The 13,551-nt window shown below is 32.4% G+C and overlaps 2 protein-coding genes across 3 annotated transcripts; one reads left to right on the plus strand and one right to left on the minus strand.

The window, feature by feature from the left end:
* The first annotated feature begins 118 nt into the window (after positions 1-118).
* Positions 119-3,651, plus strand: LOC107419166 (flavin-containing monooxygenase FMO GS-OX-like 9). The gene is made up of 7 exons (XM_048473041.2): positions 119-833; positions 1,152-1,222; positions 1,356-1,511; positions 1,786-1,868; positions 2,141-2,276; positions 2,551-2,724; positions 3,136-3,651. Exons 1-7 carry the CDS (start codon positions 278-280, stop codon positions 3,331-3,333), a joined length of 1,374 nt encoding a protein of 457 aa, XP_048328998.1. The 5' UTR covers positions 119-277; the 3' UTR covers positions 3,334-3,651.
* A 3,584-nt stretch (positions 3,652-7,235) lies between these two features.
* LOC107408800 (uncharacterized) lies at positions 7,236-13,079 on the minus strand. 2 transcript variants are annotated; one of them, XM_048473554.2, is made up of 3 exons: positions 12,509-13,079; positions 10,403-10,670; positions 7,236-9,926 (listed from the first exon to the last, which is right to left on the minus strand). In XM_048473554.2, the coding sequence occupies exons 2-3, from the start codon at positions 10,649-10,651 to the stop codon at positions 7,461-7,463; spliced, it is 2,715 nt and encodes a 904-aa protein (XP_048329511.2). In that variant the 5' UTR covers positions 10,652-10,670; positions 12,509-13,079; the 3' UTR covers positions 7,236-7,460. The 2 variants fall into 2 exon arrangements, with proteins under 2 accessions (XP_048329511.2, XP_048329509.2); XM_048473552.2 differs by having other exon boundaries at positions 10,403-10,673.
* Positions 13,080-13,551: the final 472 nt, after the last annotated feature.

A 13,551-nucleotide genomic window follows, 5' to 3' on the forward strand; every position in this document is an offset into this window, starting at 1 on the left:
GTTTGTCGCCTAGTTAGCAAACCAATTTTATTTTCCAGCATTATTATTATTTTCCCTTTCTTTGCGTGTAACAACCATTTTTTGGCCTATATAAACCCCCTTAACCCATAACAAAATTTCCCACACACAATAAAAATTCTCAATTTCTAAAAACCCACCATTTCTTTACCTCCAAAAAGCTCATTCCAAAACTGGGTTTTTTAATTTGACCCCAAAAAAAAGAAAAAAAAAACTGGGTTTTGTGTTTTTTGTTTCATCTTTTTTTTTTCTCCCCACCATGGTTTCTGAGAGGTGTTTATCAAAAAATGTGTGTGTGATTGGAGCAGGGCCATCCGGGCTAGTTGCAGCAAGAGAGTTGAGAAAAGAAGGCCATTTGGTTGTGGTTTTGGAACAAAACCATGACATTGGAGGCCAATGGCTCTATGAACCAAAAGTGGAAGGAGAAGATCCTTTAGGAAGCAAGAGTTTTCTAGAGGTCCATAGTAGTATGTATGCCTCTTTAAGGCTTGCATCTCCAAGAGAGATAATGGGTTTCACTGATTTCCCATTTTCAGTGAAAAAAGACAGGGATATGAGGAGGTTTCCTGGGCATAGAGAATTACTTTTATATTTAAATGATTTTGTTGATTGGTTTGGTTTAAGGGATTTGATTAGGTTCAATACAAGGGTAGAGTATGTGGGTATGGTTGATTATGGTGTGGTTGGGAAAGATTTGAAATGGGTTGTGAGAAGCAGAGAGAAGAAGAGTAGTGAGAAGTCTGTAGAAGAGGTTTTTGATGCTGTGGTTGTGGCTACAGGCCATTACTCTCACCCAAGATTGCCCTTCATTAAAGGTGTATATTTGTTAAAATAATTTTAAATTTCTTTTTTCTTTTTTTTTTTTTTTGCCCCTTTCCCTTTTTTTTTTTTTTTTTCAATGGGTGTGGAAAGAAAGTGGAAAAAAGAAAGTGACTTTGGAAATTCTATGGAAAGGAAATCCACTCATCAATTTTCTCTCACGCTCTTGTCTTGTCAAAAAACAGTGAAAAGAAAACGTGAAAGTCTATGTTTTTTCTTATCAAACAGTATCCAATTACTTTTTGGTTTTTCTATTTGTTTTTGTTTTTTTTTTTTTTTCCCTAATATATGTGTCCTGCTTCATTTTTTTTTAGGTATGGATACATGGAAGAGAAGGCAATTGCATAGTCATATTTACAGAGTTCCAGACCCATTTCGCAATGAGGTATTTATTCCAAAAGTTTTTTTATTACTATTGTTATTATTATTATCTTCTGTTTAGGGGTACTAAAGATTATAGGAGAATTCTATTGCATTTGTACGGTGGGAGTTTCTCTTCAATTGATCCAAATTTGCAGGTAGTGGTGATGGTTGGAAAATCACTAAGTGGACAAGATTTATCAATGGAAATTGTGGAAGTAGCTAAGGATGTGTACATCAGCACCAGATCTAATGTATCAGAAGGCTTATCAAAAGTCATATCCAAGCATGACAATTTGCATCTGCGTCCAGAGGTATTTCCCACTTTCATGTACTTTTTTTTAAGTTTTCTAGCTTATATATGAAATTTCCATTGAAACAAACAATTCAAGAAAAATCACTTTCCTAAGGAGCTTTTAGTCTTATGTATATATGCATGTATGTTTTGTCTACAACACCCTAATGTGAATGTTATCATACAAAAGTATCTCTCTGCTCTGTTCTTTCTTTTTTTTTTTTTTTCTTTCTTTTTTTCCTTTAATAATTCTAAGAACATTGACATATATGCATGAAATTGACAATTTGCAGATAGAATCCCTTGAAGAAGATGGGAAGGTTTTGTTTGTGGATGGTTCTTGGGTAATTGCTGACAGTATCATATACTGCACTGGGTAAGATCCTTACGAACAATAGAACAAATATGAATGGTACCAAACAATTTTACCAATTTGACCTCTTTGAACATAAACCGAATCGAATCCCAAACTAGAAGATTTTCCATTTGTCAAAAGCTTGCCTGATTGTTTGATTATGATTTTTGACTGGCAGATTTTATGTGGGTCCATACTCATAAAATCATAAGCTTAGAGCTCGTTTGGAATCTTTTATTTATTTAATTTTTTTACATCATATAATAATTGATTCAAGTGGGCTTTATGTGTAGGTATTCATACACATTGCCATTTCTTGACACCAAAGGAATAGTAACCGTTGATGATGATAGGGTGGGTCCTTTGTATGAGCACACCTTCCCTCCATCACTTGCTCCTTCTCTCTCTTTTATAGGCATTCCTAGAAAGGTATAACTCCAAAATTTAGCTTTTTGTTTTTCTATGCAATGTATGTATACATAACAGTTGGTTGGAAATTATCTTAAAGTTATAATGAATATAGTAATATTGCAAATTATATAAGTAACATCATAATTAATGAATTTAAAATTAAAATTCGATTGGCTATATTCAAACATTTATCAAGTTATCATATTTTCCATTATAAATTGGAAAATCATTCCAAAAAGATCAAATATGTATAGTAGGCATTTGAAAAGCTATTTAATTTTCTTTCTTGCAGATTATTGGGTTCCCTTTCTTTGAATCACAAGCAATATGGATAGCCCAACTGCTATCTGGGAAAAGAACATTGCCATCATGGGATGAAATGATGAAATCCATCAAGGAATTTTATCACTCACTGGATCAAGCTGGCATTCCTAAGTATAATACACATGATATCGCTAATTTCGAGGTAAAAACAGTTTCTAAAACCATATTTACTTCAATTTTCTAGGTATATTATAAATGGAATAACATAATGAAGGATCTTGGATATGATCATCTGCATCTCCTTTTCCTTTTTTTTTTTTTTTTTTTTAAACATTTATCTTATGCACGTCCTTGTTCAGCTAACCATAAAACAGTAATCATTATTGATTAGTTAGAATATGTTTGGTAAGTTGGTAGCCAAAAAACGCTTTTATAGTACAACTTTCAGTGGGTCAAGGTTTCATGAGGTGGTGGTGCAGCTGTCATTTGTTGTATTTGGAAACAAAGATAGATATAGCTTTTATTCTAAGCGCTTTTTTTTTTTTTTTTTCCCTTTTTTTCCCTTTTTTTCCTTACATATGTAATGGTAATTCTATTTTGCTTTTTGGTGCAGTATTGTGACAAATATGGTGATAATGTTGGGTTTCCACACTTAGAAGAATGGAGAAAACAGCTGTGTATTTCAGCAATAATAAGTCAAGAAATCAACTTGGAGAGTTATAGGGATACTTATGATGATCATCAACTCCTTCAAGAGGCTCTTCAAAGTCCACATTTCACTCAATATGGGCCTCAAGCTTTTCCTCTGTAAAGCCATTCTATATATATATATATATATATATATATGTTATATACATACATAAATGGGTTTTGTTGGACCACAAGTTTAATTATAATTATTTTTATATTCTAGTCTTTCTGTATTTTGACCTTCTTTTGTGAGGGCAAGTGGTTTTGGTGGACTAGGACCAATTTCTATTGTAGATTACAAGCAACATATGCTAGTAAGAAAAAGCAGAGTTGGAAATATTTGTTTCTTGTCTCCCAAAAAAGAAGTGGAGAGAAGTATGGATGTATGTTTAAGTATTCCAATTTTTAAGTAATAAATAAATTCTCTTTTTCAATTTTCTTTTGGAAAAGTTTATTTACATAAGTATTTATTAATGTATACAAATGAAATGCAACAACAAGCAGAAAATTCTTTTTAAAATTTTTATGATTTCAAATGTTACTTTGTGCGGGATAAATTCATTTTTTTTTAGATAATAATTTAATCATTTAAATTTGAATCCTTATTTCCCCAATATTAAAAAATAATAAATAACTTAAAATTTTCCGTTAAAACTTTTTTTTATTCTAAAAATGGAAAAACTTTTCTTTTTTTTTTTTTTTTTTTTTTTGATCCTTTACACGTTTAACATATAATGTTGGGCCTCTAATTGTTGTGGCCCAAGGATTTGTTTATGATAACCATCTTCTATTTTCAAGGGCTTTTCTGATCTTGTTCTTTCAAGTCCACTCCAGGCCGTCATTTGATTTTTAAGTCTATTTCTCATTTTTCACGTATGAAAAATCATGGAGCAAGTAGTGCATGAAAGAATACAAAATATATATATATATATATATATATATATATATATATATATATATATATATATATATATATATATATATATATATATATATATATATATAATTTTTAAATTTTTTTCATATATAAATATTACAGTACAGTACTCTTCCTTTGTGCAATGGAAGAGAAGACAAGGAACATATATATATATATATACATATATATTATTGACTCTTACAACCACAATTAATGGAAATTACAAACTCATTGACGACAAAAATATGTTTAATAAGAATCCAATGCTTCTATAAAATATATACATATTTCAATACTCTGCTCAAGTTAAAATAGGGATACATCAGTCATATCCAACTTTGCGTTAATTTGAATGAAACATTTTGTCTTTCTGCCCCCTGAGTGAATATTTTACAAACCATATGTTTGTAAATTATATAAAAATAATAATAAAAATTAAAAAATAGAAATAAAAATAAGATAGAAGATAATATAGATATTTCAAAGAAACCTGACATTCCAAGATCAAAATAATATGCTAAACATTTTAAAAAGAATAATGCATACCTTTTACATTCATATAACCTCCTTTAAATAGAGAAAATTGCAACAACTCATTCCTATTAACTAGGCACAAACAGCAACTATCAAATAAATAACCTTAATGGCTTGAAAAATAGTATAAGTGATTAAAAAATAGGACAATTAAACCATCAATTACTAGACAGTTAAACTAAATAATATAAAATTAAAAAAAAATGAATATTTATAATTTTTGTGATTGTAACAGAATGTAAATATACAATTAGAACATGAGAAGGTTTGGAAGAAAGTTACAATTTTGCTTTTATTGAATTTTTTTTCTCTTAATAAACAGTCCAATTCCTTTTTATTTTTATTGGATTACTTTCACTTTAATACCATGTATTTTACCGATGTTGCATATTGAACCTTTAAATTTAAAATATTCATATTAAACTATTAATTTATAATTTATTTTGTTTTAATTAAATTTCCAAATTAATTAACAAAAAATATAAAAATTGAAGAAATGAATCAATTTTTTCAATTTATAAACATGATAAAAAAAAAGTTAATTAATTAATTAATTTTCTCAATTTTTTCTATTGGTTAATTTGAAAATTAATCTAAAATAAATTGTAAACTAAAAATCCTGAAGTGTTTTAAACTTAAAATTCAATAAATTTTACAAAAATACACTAAAACGCAATTAACATTTTTTATTTTTTTTAATTTCTTAAAACTGATGACAATCCAATTCAATATGCTCTGTATGGTCATGAAAACCAGATTTGTCGCAATGTGTAAAGCAGCTTGAAAGAAATATCTCAACCAGGTTACTGTTTCTCGGTCTTTTCAAGATATAAGAGAATTTCTAGGAAACAATAACTAGAGACATATCTTATGTAGTCAGACAAGTTGCCTCGTCAACGTCACAATATCCAATTATCGCTAACTATATATATATATATATATATTTTTTTTTTTTTTTTGGTTGTCCTTTTTCTTTTAGAAAACAATGAGCTTTAATTGTCCCAATATTTTATAACCCAAATAGCAGCCCCAAGATGTGGGGTTTCGTGCCCTTATGCATAAACTAATTGCGAAGATGTACTGAATAAATAATATGTAGTAAATAATATGGTCTGGTAATGATAAAGTAAATGAGACAACCAGAATGTCTCCTACATTAACATGAGTCATTCAATGAGAGGTTCACCTTCTGATGATATGAGTTTCAAATTTTGTTTGATATATAGGAAAATGTAGTTGGAGCAACCCCAAATAAGCCTATAATTATAATTATAATACTGATTCACTTTCTAATAAGTATTTGAAAAAGTAATAATTCAACACCATTTAATACCATATGGGTAAGTCAACCATACGTGAATGGATTTTCTATATTTCTTATTACAAGTATTCATAACACTTTGCCTTCATACAGATGAAGAGAGTAGAAGAGTGGGAAAAAAAACAAAAAAAAAACAAAAAGAAAAGTAACAGCTATAGTGCTGACCTCTATAACCAATCAAAAGAAATAATCAAGGCATTGATAAATTAATAAATTTAATAAGTACAGAAAGCAAATATTTGTCAGTATGAATGTCAGACATTTGAAAGCAAATATAATTCGCAAGTTCATTTCTTTCATTTTTTATTATAATATATAATCTATTATTGTTATTATTAATATTATTATTATTATTATATATTTTGTCAACAGTTATTGGCTTTGTGATTCCTATGCCTACATTGAGAAAATAAATAAGAAAGATCCAGAGGAAGATAGCTATAACTGGAAAGTAAGAAGTTGATGATGATGATGATGATGATGATGATGATGATGATGACGACGAGGATGAAGTGGTTGCCAGTAAAATTTGTGATAATGGCAATGGTGTTGGTGGGAAGCTTTCCATCTATCCCTTTCGATGCACAAGCCCTCCCTGCAGTTCTCTTCAACATTGAACATTGTGCTTTTATGGTGCAAAAGTCCCTACACCACTGTGACGAGCCACATGTAATGACGGTGCTCCGTGTGTGCCACAGTGATAAATATTGCTCTGAACTAATTAAATATAGTTGCCAAGCAAATGTCATGGCATGGTTACTGGTTGATCAATGCATGCTTCATTTCTCATGCTTGCATTGTTGCCAAAAACAATGTCAAAGTACTGAGCTTTTTTCTTTTTTCTTTTTTCTTTTTTCCTTTTTGTTTAGGTGGAAGTTTGTGCACTAGTATTATTTTTGGGCCCAAACTTCCGCGTAATAATGCAATGCTTATCCAACCTAGAGAGTAAAATCATAAGTGACCCCTCTATTTCAAACCTCTTTTTGAATATGAGTGATCCCCTCTATTTTAAATCTCTTTTTGAACATGTATCGTTTATTAACATAGTCAATTTTATTTGACATTTTGCATATACCCCTTATCTTCATATTTGTGGAAATTATAAATTAAATTGATGACATTTTAGTGTGTCTGTTGATTATTATCCCTGATTAGGAAAAAAAAAAAAAAAAAAGACACACAACAACAACAACAACCTTACTCAAGAGCGAGACTGGAAAAGAATAAGAGATTTCACTTCAAACAGTACTGTAAGCAAAGCTATAAAAACTTTCATTACGCAAGAATGGGGGATTTGAACCAGCTAACCTGTATCATTGTCATGGGCATTGTTACTTTTTCTCAATCCGTCACCTAAATATACATATATGGAAGTTTTGAAATGTACAAGACAACCCAATGACCCACAAGTTTCCCAACCAAGAAAACCACAAAAACATAAAAAGCAGATTTCATTAATAATTACTTCTACTAATTAAACTCGACTTTGTACAGGCTTCGGATTACAAACCCGGTATCTCTGACCTCTACGCCGCCGCGTTACCTTCCCCCAACATATTATGCTTCTCTCCTCATTGCCCGGTTTAGGGTTACTACCGAGCTGCTTCTGCAGTGAGCCTGCGGTACTATCAATTCCGCTGGAAGTAGAAACACAGGATCGCTTCCTCCCCCTCATATATCCATTTCTAACTCCATATCTAAGTGGCCCTGTTTCCCAACGAGTACCTGCAGCTTCCATCAGCCCTCCTATTGTCTGGAGATCCTCAGTCACCTCATACCTTGATAAAGAGGCAAGGCTTGGGAGAATCTCTTTCTGGAAGTCTTTTCGCTGCCTTGCTCTTCTTGTCCGGCCTTTCCTTGGTTGACTTAGTGGTGAAGACGTAGCAGTTTCTTCCTCTCTTGGCATATTACTTCTAAAGCAGTACTCTTCCACCTTTGTCTCTGTCAGCTTCAATGTCATGGCCTCAAAATAGTCCATTTCTTCAGGTAGAAGCTTCTCATTATGAATATCTTCCTTACTGTCCAAAGCAACTGCAAGCTCATCCTCTGGATCACCTACCAGCAAAGAAACTATCCCAGCAAACCAATCTAGGGAATTATTTGAAGATTCAAATTGTTTGCTAGGGGATTTTCCTAGACAACTTTTTAGCCCACATGATGAAATGGAAATTATAGACTCTGCTGCAACTCTGGCCAGCTCATCCTGCAGATCCCCGTCTTCCTGTCCTGAAGATATAAATGGTGTCTCCAATTGATTTTCATCAGATTCTCCTCTTGGTGGAGAGCACTCTTTGTTCTCTGGACTCACAGGTGCCTCCAAATCAATTTCTGTCATTCGACAGGGAGAAAACTCATTATCATTAATTGATGAGTTCAGATCAATGTGATCTGTGAAACACAAATATTTTCCATTCAGTTTGTTCTCTGTGGCATGTTCATCTGCACCTAGTTCTATTTCTGATTCAGAAAACGAATCAAAAGCCATGTTCAAATCAAGTACAGCATCTTTCTCTTTGCTCTTTACATCTTCAAATGGCTTCTGAATGGTTTTGCAGGGGAAGCCACTAGATGAAGAGTGGTCACAGAAAACACTAGGCTTCCCTTTACACGAAAGATCACTTGCTTCCCCCTTCTTTTGCTCAAGATCATTGATGCATGCAGAATAAGCTTGGACAGTGACAGATTCTACCAGGGTTTGATCTTCACATCCTTTACCGGCTTCACCATTAAAAGCCGGCTTTGCTCTAAGCCAAGGGAAACCCCTCATTGGGTCTTCATGCCTTTGCACTCCATGTGTTTTCTGAATGCTTTGAGAAACTGAAACATCTGAAGAACAGCTAGGTGGCATGATATTCAAGTTTATATCACTAGAAGTCTTGACCTTCACAGAATCCTTCTGTAACTTTGTACGGCCATGGTTGTCAGACACTGAATCACTGTCATCATTCCTGACGTGAGTAACAAAATCAAGTGATTTTGGATTAGCCTTTGACACCTTGGAATCCATCTGGGAGACATTGCTAAAGCTGCCATTAAGGTAGATTTCACTATCAGATTTTAGACTACATTCTGAATTCTTTTGATTATACAACATGTTCCCATCCAGCTCCGGCCTTTCCGCTGATGACTTAATTTTTTTACTCAATGGTACAGATGTGTTAAAACACGGGAGGGCTTGAACAGCTATTGGATGCCTCTCAAAGTCACGTAATTTTCTCATAGTTACGAGGGATGATGACCTGCAGGTCATTTCTGTCTCAAGGACATGCTCATTCGAATTGCATGCATAAAAAGCACCACTATGTCCAGAATGTCTATCATTGTGGGACCCAAAATTTGTTTTGGAGTTCTCCAATCCATATAATGTTCTCCCAGCACATGACTTGTGGTTACTCTGATGAAAGCTTGGAGCATCACCATAAAAAACACAGTTTAATCCATTACCCTCCAAAACTGGTTTTCCATCACTGTTACACACATCCTGTGGTAATCTCCTCAAAGGATAACTTGTTACCTCAGGAACTTCAGCAATCATTTCATTGTCTAACAGATCACATTCTTCAATATCAATGTATTCATCAGCTGAAAGCTGAAGATCCAATATTTTTTTCCCCACTTTCTTGCATTTGGACTCGAGTACTTGCACATCCTTGGAACAACCTTCAGATCTAGCAGGATAAGGACATGCTTGTATGTTCTTCCCTTGAACTACACTTAAAGGTGATTGAGTGTGTCCAAGACCTGAAACAGACATTTGAGCGTGTGAAAGGTTTACCAAAGGCAAGCTAGGGGCTTGAATTGACTTTTGGGATGAGCTTTGAGACAATGCAATCTTCGAACATGCCACCTCAAATCTTAGATCATGTTTATGTAATTCATCCCTTCTTATTTCATCCATTAGTTCCTTTTGTCTTCCGTAAAGGCGATGGAGCTCCTGAATCTGGGTGGTCAAATTACATTTCAGGCATAATAAAGTGTTTAAGAACCATAAGAGAATTCATGAATATCAACATACTTAGAAGTAAAGATAAAGGAAGCATTCAGACATGCATCTTCAACATCATAATTCTATTGAATTTCATATTGCCCCAGTTAGCATCAAATAGAAAGTGACACTTTTCTATTTGAGACTTAAAACTACTACTGAAGCTAAACAACATGGATTTTACTCTCCTAACTATCATCAAAGCTTCGTAATCCCCAGTCCCCATCATAAATCTGAGTTCTTGACTATCTGTTTAGACAGTTTTTGTTTATAAATGCACCTATAAATCATATGATAATATTTTAAACACCTATAACTACCTATTTAGATGATAACTTAATGTTATGATAACTATAGTGATTGTATAGGACTGTAATCTATTGATTATGATCAGCACATGCTAAAAACACATGAAGCTGAATTTGGCATACCTGATCCTTAAATATGGTCTCCTGCTTGAGCATTGTCTGCTTCAGTATTTCCTTATTGTACCCCAAAAGTTGACTGGGAGATAATGGTAACATGAAGCCACTGTAGTAGTATTCACTCTTCATTGTTTTATCATCACAAATTAGTGGCCATGTGCTTCCATTAGTATCCATTCTATGATTCCTTGTAGAGTAACATCCTGGGAAATGGCTATTACACTGCATGTTTGCGCCCATTTCCAGCATTTCCATATATAACGTAACACAAGCTCTGCTGAATAACACAAAATAAAAATAATAAGTGCACTCAATTCCACTAAAAAGTTAATTGACATAACAAAAACTAATAATAGATTAGATTTCAGTTCACTGAACAAAGAAGACCAATTGTTATTCTTATTTTTATTCCTTTAACAGCTTCCACTTAATAAACTTCAAGTGCATAATTTCCTAATACTGGAGCAGTAAAATGGAAATGCAGAATAAATTTAATTCCTTATCATTTGGGTTATAATTTCCTTCTCGCAGCTTTCCAAATCATTTGCATTTGCTAAGCCGTTCAGACATACAGTGAACCTGATAAGTAGTTCTAAATCTCATATCAGCAAGTAGTACAATATCTTGAACTTACACCGCCAAAGAAGTTTTCGCAGGATTCTCCACTTAAAATTCTAGACTCAAGCATGAATTTGTATCCATAAAAATAAGACACCAAAATAAGTTGAAACTTGATTGTGATTAAATACAAATAAGTGGAAAATTTGTATGATCATCCATTTAAAATAACTTGTTAACAGCAAATCTAGGAAAGTTAGCCCCTTCTTAGCACTGTTAGAAAATATCTGTTACGATTTAGTTACTTAAGATGCAGATCTTACAAGATGAACAATCCTAAAAATTAACAATGGCACAAATTTTTCATAGATCTTGTCAAACTGTACACTGGGTTGTCATAAAAAGGTTCTTAAAACTGAACATTACCTTTTGTACTTTGCAACAAGACATAGTTAATAGCCCCAAGCTTGAGAACATAATGAAGACAAATATCAGCAAAAGACCTCTTAAATGGACTTTAACAAGTAAATGAACTCAACCAAACCCCCACACTATTTTGACGCAATGCAAAAAGCTTTCTGCGTCCCATGAACTCATTTTTATTTTCTATTTCAATTTCATTTTTAGGAATGAAAAAAAAAATTTCTTCAGGATGTGAATAGAAGCATTCTCAACGTTAATGAAACTGCTTCAGCCATAGGGATCCATAACCAGTGTCAATTTCAAATTATAAGAAGAAATTCAATAATTTGAGAAAACAGTGAATGCACGGCAAGGTGTTTATGAGTTTAGGGAACAACGGAAATGCTATCATTCTAAGTGGTCAAAATTTATATGACATCTCTGCATTAATTCAAAATATCCATTAAAAAGTTGAAGAAAGACCAAATGTAATCAAGCAACAAGAATATTCTACTAGAAGGAAACAACTTAAAAGAAAAAAAGGAAAAAAAATTTAAAAAAAATAAAAATAAACCAAAATTAAAAATAAAAAAAGGTTGAGTTTAGAATCAGATGCCCCACAGAGTAACATATATACCCAATTAACAATGAGTTCCAAGATTGAATACTTTTCTCGAAACTAATCAAATCAGGATAGAAACAACTGATGATTTTATCAAGAATATGCCTCAGGAAAGTGGAAAGCTGAGTGTCAAAGTCATAATCAAGATATAACAAAAATTCCATGAAAATACAAAACCAAAGAAATTTCTTCAGATCTTTTTAATATACTAAATAACAAGAAAAAATAATATTAAAAAAACAGATAAACAAACCGGAAAATGAGATGAATATATTAATCATCAACAAAAAGCTAGCTCCTCGAACAATGTTACCCAAAAAACCAGTATTAAAATTAATCAAGAGTAATGAAACCAAAAGAGAAATGAAGCACAACCCATCTAAACAAAATTTCAGACAACTTCAAGGAGCATAAAATTTCCAGAACAGAATATAGCAGAGAAAAGAAAAAGAGAAAATGAAACAAACCCATTTACAGAAATGACCTTAGACCATCAAAAACAATCAAAACCATTTGGAAAAAGTAATTACCTCAAACTTGAATAAACAATCCCCAGCTACCTCCTCAAAAACCCATCAAAAAGAGTAACTCATTTTCACAACTCTAACTGCCATAGATGATAGAGTACCAACAAAAGACGAAGGAAAAGGGAGGGGAAAAAAAAAAAAATTACCCATGAATCAGGGAATCGGAATAAAAAACAACAAAAGGAGCTCAAACATCAAAGTGGGCATTTCGGAAAGGCCATGAAAAGCAGATAAAATGGAGATTTTGGATCTGCTGGGCCATTCTCTCAAGGAAGATATTGAGAGAGAGAGAGAGAGAGAGAAAAAGAAATCCCAGATAAGAAAATACACAGAAACAAACGAAACTTACATGGGAAGAGACATAAAAGTTGTCAACACCCACTCTCTCTCTCTCTCTTTCTCTCTCTCTCTCATCCTTCATTTCTATTCTCTCCTCTCTCTCATTTATGCTTTTGATTTTGGATTTTTGAGAAAATTGGGTGTCTTAAACACCCTCTAGATTCTCTCCGCCATTTTTTGTTCCTGCTATAAAATGGAAAAAAAAAGAAAAAAAATTGTAGAGTATTTTTATAACAATTTTTTCAGATAATAAAAATAAAAAATTTTACAATATTATTGAAATCAGAAACAAGCTCTTAAACAACCTTGATTTATCCAATTTTATTATTTTATTTGGAATCTTTAAACATTACTTTTTGTTTGTTGTTTTTTATTTATTAGTTACAACTTCTAACATTAGTCAGCAGTGGACCCCATTTCCACAATTATCAACCAAACTGATCTTATGAACTTTCTATTGATTTTCATAATTGACCCATTACTTATCTCTAATTGCACAAATCTCCTCCATTTTTTTTTCTTTTTTTCTTTTTTTTTTGGCTCAAATTGTGTACAGTTAAAACTTGTGAGATGAAAGGGACTTGAGATTTTTTAAGGGACAAAATTGTGAAGCAATTTTCACTCATCATGCTTTATATACACCTTTTTTTTTATTCATTTATTTTTTTTTATCACCATATTTGATTGAAAAGTTAAAACATGGTCCT

Source organism: Ziziphus jujuba, chromosome 2, assembly GCF_031755915.1.
Source record: "Ziziphus jujuba cultivar Dongzao chromosome 2, ASM3175591v1".
NCBI lineage: Eukaryota > Viridiplantae > Streptophyta > Magnoliopsida > Rosales > Rhamnaceae > Ziziphus > Ziziphus jujuba.

Bases quoted from the DNA above. Each gene is read 5' to 3' on its own strand.
- LOC107408800 (XM_048473554.2), bottom strand. From the start codon at position 10,651: ATGGAAATGCTGGAAATGGGCGCAAACATGCAGTGTAATAGCCATTTC. The intron at 9,927-10,402 runs GTATGCCAAATT...TTGACCACCCAG, and splicing joins AGACCATATTTAAGGATCAG to ATTCAGGAGCTCCATCGCCT.
- LOC107419166 (XM_048473041.2), top strand. From the start codon at position 278: ATGGTTTCTGAGAGGTGTTTATCAAAAAATGTGTGTGTGATTGGAGCA. The intron at 834-1,151 runs GTGTATATTTGT...ATTTTTTTTTAG, and splicing joins AAGATTGCCCTTCATTAAAG to GTATGGATACATGGAAGAGA. The intron at 2,725-3,135 runs GTAAAAACAGTT...TTTTTGGTGCAG, and splicing joins ATGATATCGCTAATTTCGAG to TATTGTGACAAATATGGTGA.